General features: G+C 37.4%; 1 protein-coding gene across 10 annotated transcripts in view; it reads left to right on the top strand.

The window, feature by feature from the left end:
• The window catches only part of MLLT10 (MLLT10 histone lysine methyltransferase DOT1L cofactor), a 217,726-nt gene that overhangs the window by 117,146 nt on the left and 82,335 nt on the right, over positions 1 to 18,245 (top strand). For all 10 annotated transcript variants that reach the window (XM_028114111.2, XM_028114114.2, XM_028114117.2 and 7 more), the window contains one exon: positions 11,226 to 11,321. In XM_028114111.2, coding sequence (XP_027969912.1) covers positions 11,226 to 11,321 — 96 coding nt within the window. The remainder of the gene's footprint in view (positions 1 to 11,225; positions 11,322 to 18,245) is intronic.

Raw genomic sequence — 18,245 nt, 5'->3', positions numbered from 1 at the left:
CTCTTGGTTTCAGCTCAGGTCATGATCTCAGAGTCATGAGATCGAGCCCCGTGTGGGGGCCCTGTGCTCAAGCAGGAGTCTGCTTCAAGATTCTCTCCCCCTCCCCCACTTGTGTGCGAGTGCTCCCGCACTCAAATAAATAAATCTTAAAAGAGAGAAAAGAATGTTCACAGCCGTATCACAGAAAATGCCCCCTTCTAATTTATTATCCCAACCTCAACCTTTCCTAGACCTAAAGCAGCCAGTGACTGAGGAGAACAGATTTATCTTAATTGGCTCAGACACACCCATGTTCACCTCTGGGTTGGAGTATGACGCCACTTTCATGAGGATATGAGAGAGTGATTAGCCAAAGAAAATCAGGAACTTTATCTACAAGGAAGAGATTTATGTATAATTACTGTTTGGTGGCAAACTGTTATGTTCTGTTATTAACTAAATGCTTCAAAATCTGTATCAAGGCCTGCTATGAAAGCCTTAACATCCTCGTGCTGCTCTCGTTCGTTTCCTGCTATCCAGTTTGTTTTTTAAGATGTTTATGTTGCATCTTTCAGGTTTGTAAACAGTTACTTCCTCGGTTTTTTTAGGTTTGTTTTGTATTTAAATTTGTTAGATGGTCACTACCAGTTCTTTTACCACAGCTTCTCCAGTAAGTTCTTTATATCATCTCTTAAATTGGCTGAATTTTATTGTCAAGTTTTTTTCAAGAATAAGTTCTTAGGACCTTCTCTTGAGTTTTTTCATAGTGGAACATCTTTCTTCCTTTCAGAATTTATGTATCTTGGCTGTATATAATATCGTTGGGTCACACTTTATTTCCCCTAAGAATTTAAACAGTGGGCCTGGAATATTGCCGTGGAGAAGACCAAAGACAATCCTTGGCATCCCCCTCCCTGCCCACTTTCCCCTTGTATTCTACTAAGTTTAATTACAGTAAGTCTTGCTGTTAAACATTCTATAACAAGAGTTTTTTAGAATGATTTATTTTGTCAACTTTTATGTTTGACTATATCTTTTGTTCCCCATTCCTTGGATTCTCTACTTTAGGGACATGAATTATCCATATGTTTGATTATTTTTGTTTTCTGTATGTATTCCTCTTTCTCTCTCTTTAAAATTAATTTACTTTTAGTTAATTAGCGTATCGTGTATCATTAGTTTCAGAGGTAGACTTCAGTGATTCATCAGTCTTTTTTTTATGTTATTTGTAAAAAATTTTTAAAAGATTTTATTTATTTATTTTTAAAAAGATTTTATTTATTTTTCAACAGAGAGAGAGCGAGAGAGGGAACACAGGCAGGGGGGAGTGGGAGAGGAAGAAGCAGGCTTCCCGCTGAGCAGGGAGCCCGATGCAGGGCTCGATCCCGGAACCCTGGGATCATGACCTGAGCTGAAGGCAGACACTTAACGACTGAGCCACCCAGGCGCCATCTGACAGAGAGAGCACAAGTGGGGGAGCGGTGGAGGGAGAGGGAGAAACAGGCTCCCTACTGAGCAGGGAGCCCAATGTGGGGCTCAATCCCAGGACCCTGGGATCATGACCTGAGCTGAATGTATACGCTTAACCAGCTGAGCTACCCAGGCGCCCCAATTTTTCATCAGTCTTATATAACTCATTATATCCTGTGCCCTTGTTAATGTCCATCACCCAGTTACCCCATATGCCCACCCTCCCCCCTCCAGCAGCCCTCAGTTTGTTTCCTATGATTAAGAGTCTCTTACGGTTTGTCTCCCCCTCTGATTTCATCTCGTTTTATTTTCCCTGTCCTTCTGCTATGCTTCTCTGTTTTGTTTTTTATATTCCACATATGAGTGAAACCATATGATAATTGTCTTTCTCTGATTGACTTCTTTCACTCAGCATAACACCCTCCAGTTCCATCCACGGTGATGCAAATGGCAAGTATTCATCCTTTCTGATGGCTGATATTCCATTGTGTATATATACCACATCTTTATCCATTCATCTGTCGATGGACATCTGGGCTCTTTCCATAGTTTGGCTATTGTGGACATTGCTGCTATAAATGGGGTGCAGGTGCCCCTTTGGATCCCTACATTTGTATCTTTGAGGTAAATACCTAGTAGCGCAATTCCTGGGCCATAGGGTAGCTCTATTTTCAACTGTTTGAGGAACCTCCATACTGTTTTCCAGAGTGGCTGCACCAGCTTGCATTCCCACCAACAGTGTAGGAGGGTTCCCCTTTCTCCGCATTTCCGCTATTAGTTCCTCTCAACTGCTTTAATATCTGCTGTTTTTCATTTGTACACTCTGATTATTTCAAGCCTTTTAGCACTGTTTTTATTTTCAATAATGTTTATTCTATTCCTTGCTGTTTCTGTTTATCTGTTCTCTTTTAGTTTTTAAATTATTTGGTTCCCAGTCCCTGATTTATCTTTTTTCTGTTTTGTCATTTCATTCTTGAGTTTCGTATGAATTTATATTCAAAGTAAGTTTTATTTAGCATGGGGGCAGTTTTGAGAAATACTTTTATGCTGGGTTATATTTACTCCTAGGTTGAGAGTTTTGGTTATCTTATGCATGTTATGCTCTTTATATATATATATATATATATATATATATATATATTTTTTTTTTTTTTTTTGGCTGTAGTCTCTTGGCTGTGCAATAGTTTTTCATCTTACTCATGTTTGGGAGGCTCTAGGCATTTGCTCCACTATAATTTAGGTAATTTCTTGAATCTCTTCTCACCATTTTTGAGGCTAGGGTTTGAGGGCGAAGTATTTTTTTTCCATCATGATAATGTACCCTTTAATCCTGTCCGCCATTTCATCCATCCCCACCCACCTACTACTCTGTGGTAACCATCAGTTTGTTCCCTGTAGTAAGGAGTCTGTTTCTTGGTTTGTCTCTCTTGCTCTTTTTTTCCCCTCCCTTTGCTCATTTATTTCTTAAATTCTACATATGAGTGAGAGCATATGGTTTTCGTCCTTCTCTCACTGATTTATTTTGCCTGTTAGCATTATACTCTCTAGCCCCATTCATGTTGTTGCAAATGCCAAGATTTCATTTTTTCATGGCTGAATAATATTCCATTGTGTATATATACCACATCTTCTTTATCCATTCACCTGTTGATGGATACTTGGGCTGCTTGCATGGTTTGGCTACTGTAAGTAATGTTTCGGTGAACACAGGGGAGCATGTATCCTTCTGAATTTGTGTTTTTATATTTTTTAGGATATATACCAAATAATGCAATTACTGGATTATAGATCATAATTTTTGAGGAACCTCCGTTTACTGTTTTCCAGAATGGTGCACCACTTTGCATTCCTACCAACAGTGCAAGAGGGTTCCTTTTTCTCCATATCCTTGCCAACATTTCTTGTTTGGTGTGTTTTTTTATTTTAGCCATGACAGGCTGATACTGTAGTTTTGATTTGCATTTCCCCGATCTGAGTAATGTTGAGCATCTTTTCATGTGTCTGTTGGTCACTTGTATGTCTTCTTTGGGAAAATGTGTGTTCGTGTCTTTTGCCTCTTTTAATTGGATTATTTTTTTTAGGTGTTGAGCTGTATCAGTTCTTTATATATTTTGGATAACTTACCCTTTATCGGATATGTCATTTACAGAGGTCAGTGGGCTTTTTAGTTTTGATTGTTTCCTTCACTGTTCAGAAACTTTTTATTTTGATGTAGAGCTAATAGTTTATTTTTTGCTTTTATTTCCCTTGCCCCAGGAGACATATCTAGAAAAATGTTGATATGGCTGATGTCACAGAAATTCCTGCTTGTGTTCTCTTCAAGGATTTTTATGGTTTCAGGTCACACATTTAGGTCTTTAATCCATTTTGAGGTTTTTTTTTTATGTGTGTATGGTGAACGAAGGTGGTCCCATTTCATTCTTTTGCATGTGGCTAATTTTCCCAAAACCAATTGTTGAAGAGACTGTCTTTTCCCCTTTGCATATTCATTCCTCCTTTGTCATTAAAATTGTGGATTTATTTCTGGGTTTTCTGTTCTAGTCCATTGATCTGTGTGTCTGTTTTTAATGCCAGTACCATACTGTTTTGATTACTAACCGCTTTGTAATATAACTTGAAATTTGGAATTATGATACCTCTAGTTTTTCTTTTTCAACATTGCTCTGGCTATTCGAGATCTTTTTGTGGTTCCATATAAATTTTAGGATTGTTCTGGTTATATGAAAAATGTCATTATTTTGTTAGGGATTAAATGTTTAGAGTGCTTTGGGTGGTATAGACATTTTACCAATATTTGTCCTTCTAGTTCATGAGCGTAGAATGTCTTTCCATTTCTTTGCATTCTTTTGACTTTCATCAGTGTTTTCAGAGTACAGGTCTTTCACCTCTTTGGTTGAGTTTATTCCTAGATATTTTATTACTTTTGGTGCAGTTGTGAGTGGGATTGTTTTAATTTCACTTTCTACTGCTTCATTATTAGTGTATAGGAATGGAGCGGATTCTGTACGCCGATTTTTGTATCCTTTGATTTTCCTGAATTCATTTATCAGTTCTAGTAGTTTTTTGTTGGAGTCTTTCAGGTTTTCTCTATATAGCATCATGTCATCTATAAGGAGTTTATTTCTTCCTTACCAATTTGGATGCCATTTATGTATTTATGTTGTCTGATTGCTGTGGCAAGGACTTCCAGTACTATGTTGATTAAAAGTGGTCAGAGTGGACATCTTGTTCCTGATCTTAGGGGAAAAGCTCTCAGTTTTTCACCATTGAGTGTGATATTGGCTGTGGATGTTTCATATAAGGTCTTTATTATGTTGAGGTATGTGAGACTAATAAGTATTTTTGCCTCTTTCTGAAGCCAGAGGGAATGGTAGGGCAGGCTCAGATCTCTTTTTAAATAGTTGATTAAATGTCTTATACTAGATTTTAATCTTCCGCTGTGTGGGGGTTCATTCCTATGGGATAATACCCTAAGATTTTATGTAACTCATTCTTAGCCTAGATCCTTGACTTTCAAAGAGCACCTCATCACTCTTCATGTCTTTCTCTCCTGCTTTTTCCTATTTCTGCCCTGAAGCTGGTCCTACTCCTTAGACAGAAAAAGAACAAATTAAGGAGGCAGGATAACAAAAAGATAAAAGATTTCTTCTTTCCAAATTTGGGAGTTTTTGTGGTATTCTAAGAATTGCAAGGAATTGGAAAGAGGATTAACAGTTGAATATTATAGCTCAGACCAGGAGAATTTCTGCTCTGTTTCTAAAATCTCTTATTTCATTGCTTGGTTGCCAGTTTTTGTTTAATGAATTATTATCTGCCTTTCCCATCTCCCCAGTTTTGTTTGCTGTTGGCTTTCTTATTTTATTTACTTATTTATTTTTTGCTGGTTTTTGTTCATTTGTTTTTTTACTTGTTTAACACTGGAAAAGTATAATGTGATTTCACATCACCTTTTTAAGCGCTGAGAGTTATTTGAACATAGGCACTCTTTCCTTTTTGGAAATTGACTCAATTCCAACACAGAATTGAATTATGTTAAAATAACTCATTTTCTTTCTTATGTTATGACTATGTATTAATTTCTAATATTAAGCTCCCTGATGAACTCTTCTTGGCACTTAGTGATAATGAAATTCTTTACTACATACTAGCCTTTTTAACCTTTGTTAAAAATTTACTGTAGGGGGCGCCTGGCTCAGGTGGTTAAGCATCTGCTTTGGGCTCAGGTCATGATCCCAGGGTCCTGGGATCGAGCCCTGTGTTAGGGCTCCTTGCTCAGTGGGGAGTCTGCTTCTCCGTTTGCCTGCTGGTCCCCCTGCTTGTGCTCTCCCTCTCTCTCAAATAAATGAATAAAAAAAAAAAATCTTAAAAAAAAATTTACCCTAGAATTTTTCTGGTAAGTAAGCTCAAGCTCGAGATTGCATTCCTTCTAGAATTTACTTTCTAATTTATCCTAAACATTTCTGTTAGTGGTTCAGTGATTGTATGTGTACTTTCAAAACTCTCTGAGATCTGTTTAATTTCTTTGGGTCTGAAGACGTGAATTTAAGTATTATCTCTACAGTCTTATCCTTTAATTTTCCTTTCAGAATTTCTTCACCCCTTCCAGTTTGGACATGGAAACTCTAAATGTAGGTTAAAAACTCCTGTATAACTCATTCCTTAGTTTCTTTACATGGAAAATAGTTCATTGTGGATTTAAAGCTACTTTATTTTTTTTTTAAAGATTTTATTTATTTATTCTTGAGAGACAGAGGCAGAGGGAGAAGCAGGCTCCCCGTGGAGCAGAGAGCCCGATGCGGGACTCGATCCCAGGACCCTGGGATCATGACCTGAGCTGAAGGCAGACGCTTAACCCACTGAGCCACCCCCAGGCGTCCCTAAAGCTACTTTAAAATAGAAATTTTTCTCTCCCTTCCTTCTTTGCTTCCTTTTCGTTCCTTCCTTTCCCCACTCTTTTAAATTTCCATGTTAAAATTTCTCATCATGGATACCTTATCTATTTTTTTTAATTAAAAAAGGTCTGCTTTTCTAGAGGGTATTATGCTAAGCGAAATAAGTCAATCAGAGAAAGACATGTATACCGCTGATATGAGGAACTCTTAATCTTCGGAAACAAACTCTGAGGGTTGCTGGAGTGGTGGGGGTGGGAGGGACGGGGGGCTGGGTGATAGGCATGGGGGAGGGTATGTGCTATGGTGAGCACTGTGAATTGTGTAAGACTGTTGAATCACAGACCTGTACCTCTGAAACAAATAATACATTATGTGTTAAAAAAATAAACGTAGGAAGAGAAAAATGAAGGGGGAGAAATCGGAGGGGGAGACGAACCATGAGAGACTATGGACTCTGAGAAACAGAGGGTTCTAGAGGGGAGGGGGGTGGGGGGATGGGTGAGCCTGGTGATGGGTATTAAAGAGGGCACAGTCTGCATGGAGCACTGGGTGTTATACGCAAACAATGAATCATGGAACACTACATCAAAAACTAATGATGTAATATATGGTGATTAACATTAAAATTAAAAAGTCTGCTTTTTAAAAGTTTAGGTTAAGTTTCTTTGGGAGTGTAGATAAAAGAATCTACTTTGTGGTTGTTTAAGCGATTTGTTTCTGATCTATGAAAATGGGTCCTCGCAGGGCTCTTTTAAGGATTAAATGAGATAACTTATGTATTTGTATAATTCTGATTATTTTTATTGTTCATTGTGCACACTGATTGACTTGGGAGTGACACTGGTTGTCCTGACCTATGGCTTTACATAAAAAATATCCAGTATTGGTTTATTTCCTTCTGGTTGTTTTCTCTCCATGCATAATACATTTTAAAAACAAACTCATATTAACCATTGTTCTCAATCTCTAAGTATTCCTACAGAACATACCTCTTTTAATGGCCATTATGTGGTTTTATAATAATTTTTTCAATCATATCTCTTTTTGCATATTCAGATTGTTTTCAGTTTTTTTTTTTTCTCATTGCCAATAGTACTATAATAAACTGTATTTAAACCTTTGTTCGCCTCCTGGAGGTGAAATTACTAGGACAAAAAGCATTTTTATGGTTTCTAATTCTTGCTTTTAAAATTGTCCTTCACATATTTATATATATATCATTTCACTATAGCCGGGTCAACATTGGGTCATATCATCAAAAACAAAACCCAACAATTTTGATCACTAGGTGAGAGAAAAATATTACCTTTACTTCTTTAATGGTTGAGTTGCACATTTGTTGTTGTTCAGTGACTATTTCTTTCATGAACTGTCCTTTGTACATTGTTCTGTGGCATTTATCTTTTTTATTTATTTGTAAAAAAGTTTAAACAGTGCTGAAATATAGGACATATTAATTTTACTCATTTTCCAGGATTTTGCTTTTTAATGGTTTTTAAATGTAGAAGCATTTTAAATTTGAATAACTAAACTGCTTTTTCCCTTCCTAATTTCTTACTTTGTGTTTATACTTAGAAGAGTCTTTTCTTCCTAAAAGTTAAAGATTTCAAAAATATTTTCTGCCAGACTTGTAGATTATTTTGTCACTTAACGCTTTAAAAGAATCCATCTGGATTTTGTTTTACTTTTAATAAGATATTTTTCCCCAGATTATTAACCAGGTTTTCCAGTACCATTATTTTGTAATTTTAGTTGTTCCCTACAGATTTGGAAACCCTTCCTTATATTTTGCTAAATATTTACATATTATTGAGTCTTTTTCTGGAAATTCGTTTTGTTCTACTGATGTATTAAATCAACCTGTCTCTCTCTCTCTTAAATCTTTCTCCAAATTTTTATTTAAATTCTAGTTAGTTAACATAAAGTGTAATATTAGTTTCAGATGTAAAATTTAGTGATTTATCACTTACATACAATACCCAGTGCTCCTCACAAGTGCCCTCCTTAATCCCCATCACGTATTTAAACCCATCCCCCCAGGGGCGCCTGTGTGGCTCAGTTGGTTAAGCATCTGCCTGCGGCTCAGGTCATGATCCCAGGGTCCTGGGATCGAGCCCCGCATAGGCTCCCTGTTCTGCGGGAAGCCTGCTTCTCCCTCTCCCACTCCCCCTGCTTCTGTTCCCTCTCTTGCTGTGTCTCTCTCTGTCAAATAAATAAATAAAATCTTAAAAAAATAACAAAACCCCATCCCCCCATCATGTCCCCTCCAGAGTCTATTTCTTGGTTTACCTCCCTCCCCGCACCAATCTTCATTTGTTTTGTTTCTTAAATTCCACATATGAGTCAAATCATATGGTATTTGTCTTTCTCTGAGTTATTTCACTTAGCATAATACTCTCTGGCTCCATCTACATCATTGCAAATGTTAAGATTTTTGTGGCTGAGTAATATTCCATTGTGGATATATATATATACCACGTCTTTATGCATTCATCAGTCTGTGGACATTTGGGCTCTTTCCATAGTTTGTTGATAATGCTGTTAACAAACGTTGGGGTGTGCGTGCCCCTTCGAATCAGTATTTTTTGTATTTTTGTATCCTTTGGGTAAATATCTAGTAATGCAGTTGCTGGATCAAAGGGAGTTCTATTTTTAACCTTTTGCGGAACCTCCAAACTATTTTCCAGAGAAAAATCAGCCTATCTCTTTAATGAAAGTAATCATACTGCTCTGATTGTTACTTTACAGAGTAATAATTTAATGTGTTCAGTCTTTTAACACTGAATATTTGTAGGCCTCATCTCAGGATACATTTCTTGATGTATCACATAGGACCAGAGTTCTGTTTAATTCCATGATGATTTCAGTATGTTCATATTCTCCTGTGTGTACATGTGCATACTTTGCCTTTTACTCTCAAGTAGTTTTCATGTTTTAAATGTTTGTTTGCCTTGTTGGGTCATTTACTATTAAATCATCCCAGCTCTTCTACCCTTGATGAATAAAAGCCATTATGGGAAGTAGAACAGGAAGGACAGAAAAGCCTTCTTTATTATCTTTTTTTTTTTTTTAAGATTTTATTTATTTGACAGAGAGAGACAGCGAGAGAGGGAACACAAGCAGAGAGAGTGGGAGAGGGAGAAGCAGGCTTCCCGCAGAGCAGGGAGCCTGATGTGGGACTCGATCCCAGGACCCTGGGATCATGACCTGAGCCGAAGGCAGACGCTTAACGACTGAGCCACCCAGGCATCCCCCTTTATTATCTTTACGGGAGAAAAATATTGATAGAGAACTTACAGACCCCAGGATCATTTGAGCCTTATATTTATAAATTACCCAATTGTGGATTCTAGTCCTGTTTCAGTTAGCTACTGTTGCTTGAGAAAACACCCCACAACTTAGAGTGGCTTATAACAGGCAGGGCTCATCAGGAACAATTCATCTTTCTTTCATGTGGTATCAACTGGGTTTACCCATGGGGCTACATTCAACTGGTGACTGGTGGGGTGGTGTAAGATAGGGTTTTTATTTTATTTTATTTTTTTTATTCTTTTGACATTTTAAGTGTTTTACTAAATAATTCCAGCAAGACAGTCTTACTCACATGTCCGGTGCTGGCTGTAGGGTGGGATGCCTCAGTTCTCCATAGAGTCTCAGTGTCTACTTGGCTTTTCTGTTAGAGAGTATGAACTCATTATTTACATGGGGGCTGGAATCCAAAGGGCAAAAGTGGAAGCCATTTAAGACTTCTTAAAGCTTTGAGCTTCTGAACATGTACATCACTGTGCCATATCCTCTTGGCCAAAGCAAGTCACAAAGCTAACCAGGTTTATGTGGGTAGAGAAGAGGACATCTTATGATGGGAGGAGTGTGCATGCCCCTTCAAATCAGTATTTTTGTATAGATGCAAAGAAACTGATGCATGATTAGCAGATCATTATTAAGATCTGTCACTATTAAAATGTAAAGGATAGTAAATTTCACACTCAATACTGATTCTTACATATCGATTCAAACAAATGAAAACAATTTGGTTAAAATTTTTTGTCGTTAAATAAAGTTGGGCTCCTAATATGTAATTAACTTCTAATTAATTGAATTCTTACATTCAGTTCATCAGTTTTAGTACTTCAAAGTGGAAGTAGCACACCACGACTTTAGATTATTTTTTTAGAGATAGCTAATTCATTCATTTCCTTTTTTAAAGATTGATTTTTAGAAAGAGAAAGAGAAAAGAGCACATGTGTGAGTGAGGGAGGGAAATCTCAAGTAGACTCCCTGCTGAGCACAGAGCCTGACTCTGGGCCCAGTCTAATGATCCTGAGATCTGAAATGAAAAGTCAGATGCTTAACCGACTGAATCACCCAGACGCCCCACTTCATTCATTTTCTGAGTAAACCTAGGAAAGAATATTTTGCCTGAGTTTTTAGTTTGTGGGCCATAGAATTTAACGTATAGTGATGTAGAATCTGACACTATCCTAATGTGATAATGCATGTCAAAGTGCTATGTTAATTTTAAAGTGCAATTTATAAAATGTATACAGAAGTATTTCGTGTTTTTAACAGGAAGAAAATACAGTTTGCCAGATATAAAGGTAGCAAATAATTATGGGCTTCAGTTGTTTATACATAATTTTAGGTTGGTTAAGAATAAGTATGTTGAAGTCACTTTAAGATAACTTACACTAGTAATGTTATATTACTAGTATTGTTTATAAAATAAGAACACGATCAGCCGAAGTGATCTTTTTATTTTTTGACAAGTATTCATTAACATTTTGAATTACTAAACAGAATTATGAAAGAAACTCATCTTTATTGTATATATATATATGATTATGATTTAAATTTAAATTGGATTTTATTTCTATTCATTTCTAGAAATATAAAGAAAAGGACAAACACAAACAAAAACATAAGAAGCAACCAGAACCATCACCTGCATTGGTTCCTTCTTTGACTGTTACCACAGAGAAAGTAAGTTTTAAGTGCCATATTTTGTTTCATATAAGAACTAGTTGTGTGCTGGCTTTTATCTTTAAGAAGTGTTGTCATTCCCAGTGTCCTGGTTCCCTTTAACTTTTCCCACCTCTTTAACCCTACATTAAGCACTTTAGGATTCCCATTTCTTAGTCCTTTATCCTACCTTCTGTTTATTCTATACTTGCTTTTGAAAAGTAATTGAGTAAGGCTAACTACTTGGGGGGGGCATCATTGAGATTAAGAATTTGGGCTGTAGAGTGGGTTTTGACCACCTGAGATTTTGAATTCTGGCTTCACCACTTACTGAATGAGCTCTTAGGTTAATTAACCTCTTTGTAACTCAGTTTCATTCTTCTGTAAAGTGGGGGAAATACTGGAATTGAGTGAGAAAATACATGTGAAACAATTACAATATCTGGTTCATAGGAAGCATTACAGTTATTATAGTAAATGTTAAATATTATTAAGATTATTATTATATGCCTAATTTGAAAATAAATGGAGACAGGGAAAATAGTGGAGACATAGGCAACAGGGGTGGGGTGGAAGGAAGTACAGTAGGAAATGAGGCTGGGCAAGGGGCCAGTCATGCAGGGGCTCTAAAAGCCAGTGGAATGGCTTGGTTTTTTAGTTTGAATGAAAAGTGAGCCATTGGTGCATTTTGAACTGAGATGTAGTATGATCTATCTTAGGTTCTGTAAGGATCTATGGCTGCTTCGTTGCAGATAGACTGTAGAGAGTCAAGGATGGAAGCAGGGAGGCCATTAGGAGATTAGTACAATAATGCAGAGAGAGATGGTGTTAACAATGGAGGTAGTGAGAGGTGATCAGATTCTGAGTATATTTAAAAGTAGCTTTCTCACAGAGAAGATGAGAGGTGTGAGAGAAAGAGAGGATCCAAAGAAGAGTCAAAGGGTATTGGGCTGGGAATGGATTGCTGTTAACAAAGATGGGAAAGGCTGTGGGTGTGTGGTAGGTTGAGGGCAAGATGAATTCAGTTTTGGATTATGGTATTTGTATCCTCCTGCTGTCAGAACAAATTTAGCAGTTTAAAACAATATAAACCTATTACGTTCTTGTTCTGTAGGCCAGAAGACTGGGTGGGCTCAGCTGGTTACTCTGGGTCTTTCAAAGGTGAAATCAAAGTGTTGGATGGCCTGAGTTCTCACCTGGGAGCAAGTGCTTCTAAGCTCATTCAGCTGGTTAGATTTATGCCCGTTTCCTTTCTGGCTCTCAACTGGGGTCTGCCCTTATGTTCTAGAGGCTCTCTTCAGTCCTTGCACATGGGTCTCTCCATTTCAGAGCCAGCAGTGGCTTGTTGAATCCTTCCCACCCTTGGAATCTCTCTGACTTCGGCTGCAACTCTTCTGCTTCTCGCCAGAGAAAGTTCTCTTCTTTTAAGGGTTCATGAGATTAGATTGGGCCTACCTGAAAAATCCAGGATAATTTTCTTGTTTTAAAGTATGTAACCTTAGTTACATTAGCAAAGGCCCTTTTGCCATGTAATATAACATACCACAGGTTTCAAGGATTAGGATGTGGACATCTTGGCAGGGGTCTTCTGCCTACATTAAGGTTGAGATATTTATTAGACATTCAAGTAGAAATGTTAATTAGCCAGTGGCATGCATAGTCTGGCATTTGGGAAAGAGGTCCAGACTTTGGATATAAATTTGGGAGTTGTATCTCTATAGAGTTTACTTTAAGCCCTAAGAGTGGGTGCCCGTGGAGGAGTGAGTGCAGGTAGGGAGAAGAGGTCTTAGGAAGCCCTAGGGGTGCCAGTGTGGAAAGAAGAGGGGAAACTAGTCAACAAGACTGAGAAGAAGAGGCCAGGGTTTGGAAGAAAACCAAGAGGATATGAATATGCCGGAAGCCAAGTTAAAGAAAAAAAAAGTTAACCATGTCATAATAATATGAGGACTAGCTATTGTATTGAGTCATATGATGATCTGAAAGTTCTAGTTTGAACTTTCTAGAATGTTAAAAATGGAAACATACAGTATGTACACTTTTTTATTTGACTCCTTTCACTCAGCATAAGTATTTTGAGATTCATCCATGTTGTGTGTATCAGTAGCTTATTTCTTTTTATTGCTGACTACTTGCTATTGTATGGACATAATGATTATCCAGTAATTGATGGACATTCAGATTGTTTTCCAGTTTTTGACTATTACAAATAAAGCTACTGGGAACATTATAGAAGTCTTTATACAGACAGATTTTTCTTGCATAAATACTGAGGAATGGAATAACTAGGTCACATGGTAAGTGCATCCTTAATTTTTTAAGACACTATTCCAGTATTTTCCAAAATAGTTGTACCACAACGATTCTGCCAGCAATGTACCAGAGTTCCTATTCCTCTACATTCTCTGCAACACTTGGTATGATCAGTCATTATAATTTTAGCATTTCTAGTGGGTATGCAGTAATTTCTCAGTGTGGTTTCAGTCTGTATTTCTTTAATGACTACATTATGTGGAACATCTTTCCATGTGCATATTTGACATTTTTTAATTTTCTTTGGTCAAGGTCTGCTCAGATTTATCCGCTACTTGCCCTTTTTTATTGGCTTGTTTGTTTTCTTAATACTGTATTTTGTGAGCCATTATGTGTTCTGGATGCAAGTCTTCATCAGGTACATTATTTTTGCAGGTATTTTTCCCACTCAGTGGCTTCAACGGACCTTTTTTTTTTTTTTAAGGTAGACTCCATGTCCAGTGTGGACCCCAGTGCGGGGCCTGAACCCATGACCCCAACATTAATTAAATGCTCAGCATATACATTTTTTAATATGTTTTCTTCTGGAAGTTTTATATTTTTATGTTTCACATTTAAGTCTGATCCATTTTGTGTTAAATTTTGCATATAATGTGAGTTATACATCAAAGTTCACTTACTGAATGACTTATCTATTGAATTATGGATAACCAGTTTTTCTAGACCTACATGTCTCCGCTGAATTGCCTTTACCCACATTTGTTGAAACCCATTTGACCATATATGTATCAGTTCTCCATTGATGTGTTTATCTGCTTTTACATTTAATACCACACAATCTTGATTACTGTAGCTTTATAATAACCAGTTAGGTCTGGTAGGATCCATCTTCCAACTTTGTTCTTCTCTTTCAAAGTCATTGTGGCTATCAACGTTCTGTTTTTATGTGAATTTTAGAATCGGATTGTTAAGTTGTAGAAATAAAATTGCCTGTATTTTGATTTAAACTGCATTGAGTCTACAAACCATTTTGAGGGAGAATTGATGTCTTAACAACATCGAGTCTTCTGATTCATGAAAAGAGTACATCTCTTCATTTATTTAAGTCTTTATCTTAGCAACAAATGTGCAGGTTTTTTACATCTTTTTTCAGCTCTATTCCTAAATATTTGATGTTTTTTGATGCTATTAGGATCTTTTTTTAAAATGTCAATTTCTGGGGCTCCTGGGTGGCTCAGTCGTTAAGTGTCTGCCTTCGGCTCAGGTCGTGATCCCAGGGTCCTGCGATCAAGCCCCGCATCAGGCTCCCTGCTCAGCAGGAAGCCTGCTTCTCCCTTTCCCACTCCCCCTGCTTGTGTTCCCTCTCTCACTGTCTCTCTCTCTCTCTCTCTCTCTGTCAAATAAAAAAATCTTAAAAAAAAAATGTCATTTTCTGATTGTTCCTTATTAGTACATAGAAATACATTTAAAAATTTTTCATGGTTATCTGGTACCTTGCAAACTTGCTGAAAATTTATTTCCAGTAGCTTAATTGATTCCATGGGATTTTCTTCATAGATGATCATGGCAACTACAAATAAGATAGTTGTACTTTGTCCTTTTTGATCTGCCCCTTATTTTTTATTGTTAAATATTTAAGTGGTGAGAGTGAGCATCTTTGCTTTGTTCTTGATATTCGGGGGGAAGTAATTTTTATTTTAAAGATTTTATTTATTTTAGAGATAGGGAGAACATGAGCAGGGGGAAGGGCAGAGGGAGAGAATCTTAAGCAGGCTCCATGCATGGGCATGGAGCCCCATGAGAGGGGCTCGATCTGATGACCCTGAGATCATGACCTGAGCCAAAATCAAGAATCCCACACTTAACCAACTCAACCGCCCAGGTGTCCCAGGGGGAAAGTAATCTTTTAACCTTATATATGATATTTAGGAAGTTTCCTTCTGTTCCTAAATTGCTGAGAGTTTTTATTAGCCATGGATATTAGATTTTGTCAAATCAGTTTTCTTCATATTTTGATAGATATGATAGGTTTTTTTTTCTTTTTTAATCTGTTAATGAGGTGAAGTACATTGATTGAAACCCCCCCCCCCCCACTGTTAAGCCAAACTTGCATTCCTGGGATAAATCCCACCTGGCCTTGATAATGTTACCATTTTTATATATTACTGAATTCAGGTTTTTGAAATTTAAAGAATTTTTGCATCTGTGTTCATGAGGGATCTTGGCCTGTAGTGTTCTTTTCCTTTTTTAAAGATTTCATTTATTTATTTTGAGAAAGAGTGCGTGCGAGTCTGGGGAGGGGCAGAGAGGTAGAGGGAGAGAGAGAATCTCAAGCCGACTCTGTCCCAAGCGGAGCCTGAATGGGGGCTTGATCTCATGACCCTGAGATCATGACCTGAACTGAAATCAAGAGTCAGACGCTGAAATGACTGAGCCACCCAGGTGCCCCTGTAGTTTTCTTTTCTTAGACTGTCTTTGGATTGGGTTACAAAAATAATGCTGGCCTCAGAATGAGTTGCCAAATGTTCACTTTTGTTCAGTTTTCTGGAAGAGTGTGTCTAGATTTGGTATTACTTCTTAATGTTTGGTAGAATTTACTTTTTTACTTATTATTTTTATTATGTTAATCAGCATACATTACATCATTAGTTTTTGATATGGTGTTCCATGATTCATTGTTTGCATGTAACACCCAGTGCTCCACGCAGAACGTGCCCTCTTTAATACCCATCACCAGGCTGACCCATCCCCCCCACCCCCCTCCCCTCTAGAACCCTCAGTTTGTTTCTCAGAGTCCATCATCTCTCATGGTTCATCTCCCCCTCCGATTCACCCCCTCCCTCTCCCCCGGTAGAATTTACTTTTAAAGCCATCTGGGCATAGAGTTTTCCTTGGGAAGGATTTTAAACTATAATTCCATTTCTTTAATAGAGGACTATTTAGGTTATTTCTTCTTGAGGTACCTTTGGCAATTGGTATCTTTTTTCTAATCTAGGCTGGCTAGAGGTTTTGAATTTTATTGATCTTAAATTATTAGCTTTTGTATTCATTGATTTTCTCTGTTGATCTTAATGTTTTGTATTTTAGTTTTCGGTAGTTTTAGTTTTCTGCTCTGATTTTATTTTTTCCTTCCTATTTCTTACTTTGGGGTTTACTCCATTCTTCTTTTTCTAATTTTTTAAGGTATAAGATGATAGAATTTATTTGAGGCCTTTCTTTTTTCTGATATAGGCAGTTTTAAAAAAATTAATAAACCTTTTTTTAGCGGTGTTGTCTATTCAGTAAGAATGGAATCATACTTTCTAGTTTAGAACCTGCAGATACGTGTTTTGCACTGACATTTGTAAATACTCAACTTTGAGAATTTTTTTTTATTATTTTTTTAATTTATTCATTTGAGACACAGAGATAGAGAGGGAGAGAGAGCGAGCATGAGCAGGGAGAGAGGCAGAGGGAGAGGGAGAAGCAGGTTCCCTGCTGAGCCAGGAGCCCAATATGGGACTCTATCCCAGGACCCTTCGACCTGAGCCGAAGGCAGACGCTTAACCATCTGAGCCACCCAGGCGCCCCTCAACTTTTAGAACTTGTAGGTAAATTTGTGCATTTCCATTTTTAGGAAGTGAACACCCAAAAGAAGTTCCCACGCACAAAAACTAAAGAAGGAATAGATAAATGGGTAGACTTAAGTACTGTGTGGGTGGGGAAATTTTGCTTGAGTGGCAGACAACTAGCTCTTACTTATTTTTTTTAAATGCAGCTTATTTGAACTTAAAACAAAACCAGTTCATCCATTCCCCCCTCCCCTCACCACCTCCTCTCTTGCCTCTGGCAGCTACTGATCTTCATTTTTTAGAGCAGTTTTAGATTTGCAGCAAAACTGAGTGGAAGGTACAGAGATTTCCAATGTAGCCTCTGTCACCACACATACACATCCTCCCCTACTATCAGAGTGGTGCATTTATTACAAGCTGTGAACCTACACTGAAACGTCATTATTGCCCAAAGTCCATAGTTGACATTAGGGTTCACTCTTGGTGTTGTATGTTGTATTCAATGGGTTTTTACAAATATTTAATGACATGGTATCCTACAGAATAGTTTCACTACCCTGAAAATTCTCTGTGTTCTGCCTGTTTATTCCCCTTTCCTGTCAAGCCCAACAACCACTAATCTTTTTACTATCTCCATAGTTTTTACCTTTTCTAAAATGTTATATATAGTGGGAATCATACAGTATGTAGCTTATTCAGATTGACCTCTTTAACGTAGTAATATGCTTTAAAGTTTCCTCCTTGTCTTTTTTTAAATTTTATTTTATTTTGTTAATCACCACACATTACATCATTAGTTTGTGATGTAGTGTTCCATGATTCCTTGTTTGTGCATAACACCCAGTGCTCCATTCAGTACGTGCCCTCTTTAATACCCATCACCAGGCTGACCCATCCCCCCACCACCCTCCCCTCTAGAACCCTCAGTTTGTTTCTGAGTCCATCGTCTCTCATGGTTCGTCCATGTCTTTTTTAAAAAAACATTTTAAGATATTTTTTAGAGCAGTTTCAGGTTCACAGCAAAATTGAGAGGAAGGTACTGCGATATCCCTTATATCCCCTATTCCCACACATATGTAGCCTCTCCTGTTACCAGCACCCCTCAACAAAGTGGTAAATTTTTTACTATCAGTGAACCTACATT

Source organism: Eumetopias jubatus, unplaced genomic scaffold (assembly GCF_037043125.1).
Source record: "Eumetopias jubatus isolate StellerSeaLion01/CBP00866 unplaced genomic scaffold, mEumJub1_p1.0 scaffold_8, whole genome shotgun sequence".
NCBI classification, from domain to species: domain Eukaryota; kingdom Metazoa; phylum Chordata; class Mammalia; order Carnivora; family Otariidae; genus Eumetopias; species Eumetopias jubatus.
This window is presented reverse-complemented; position numbering and strand designations above follow the sequence as displayed.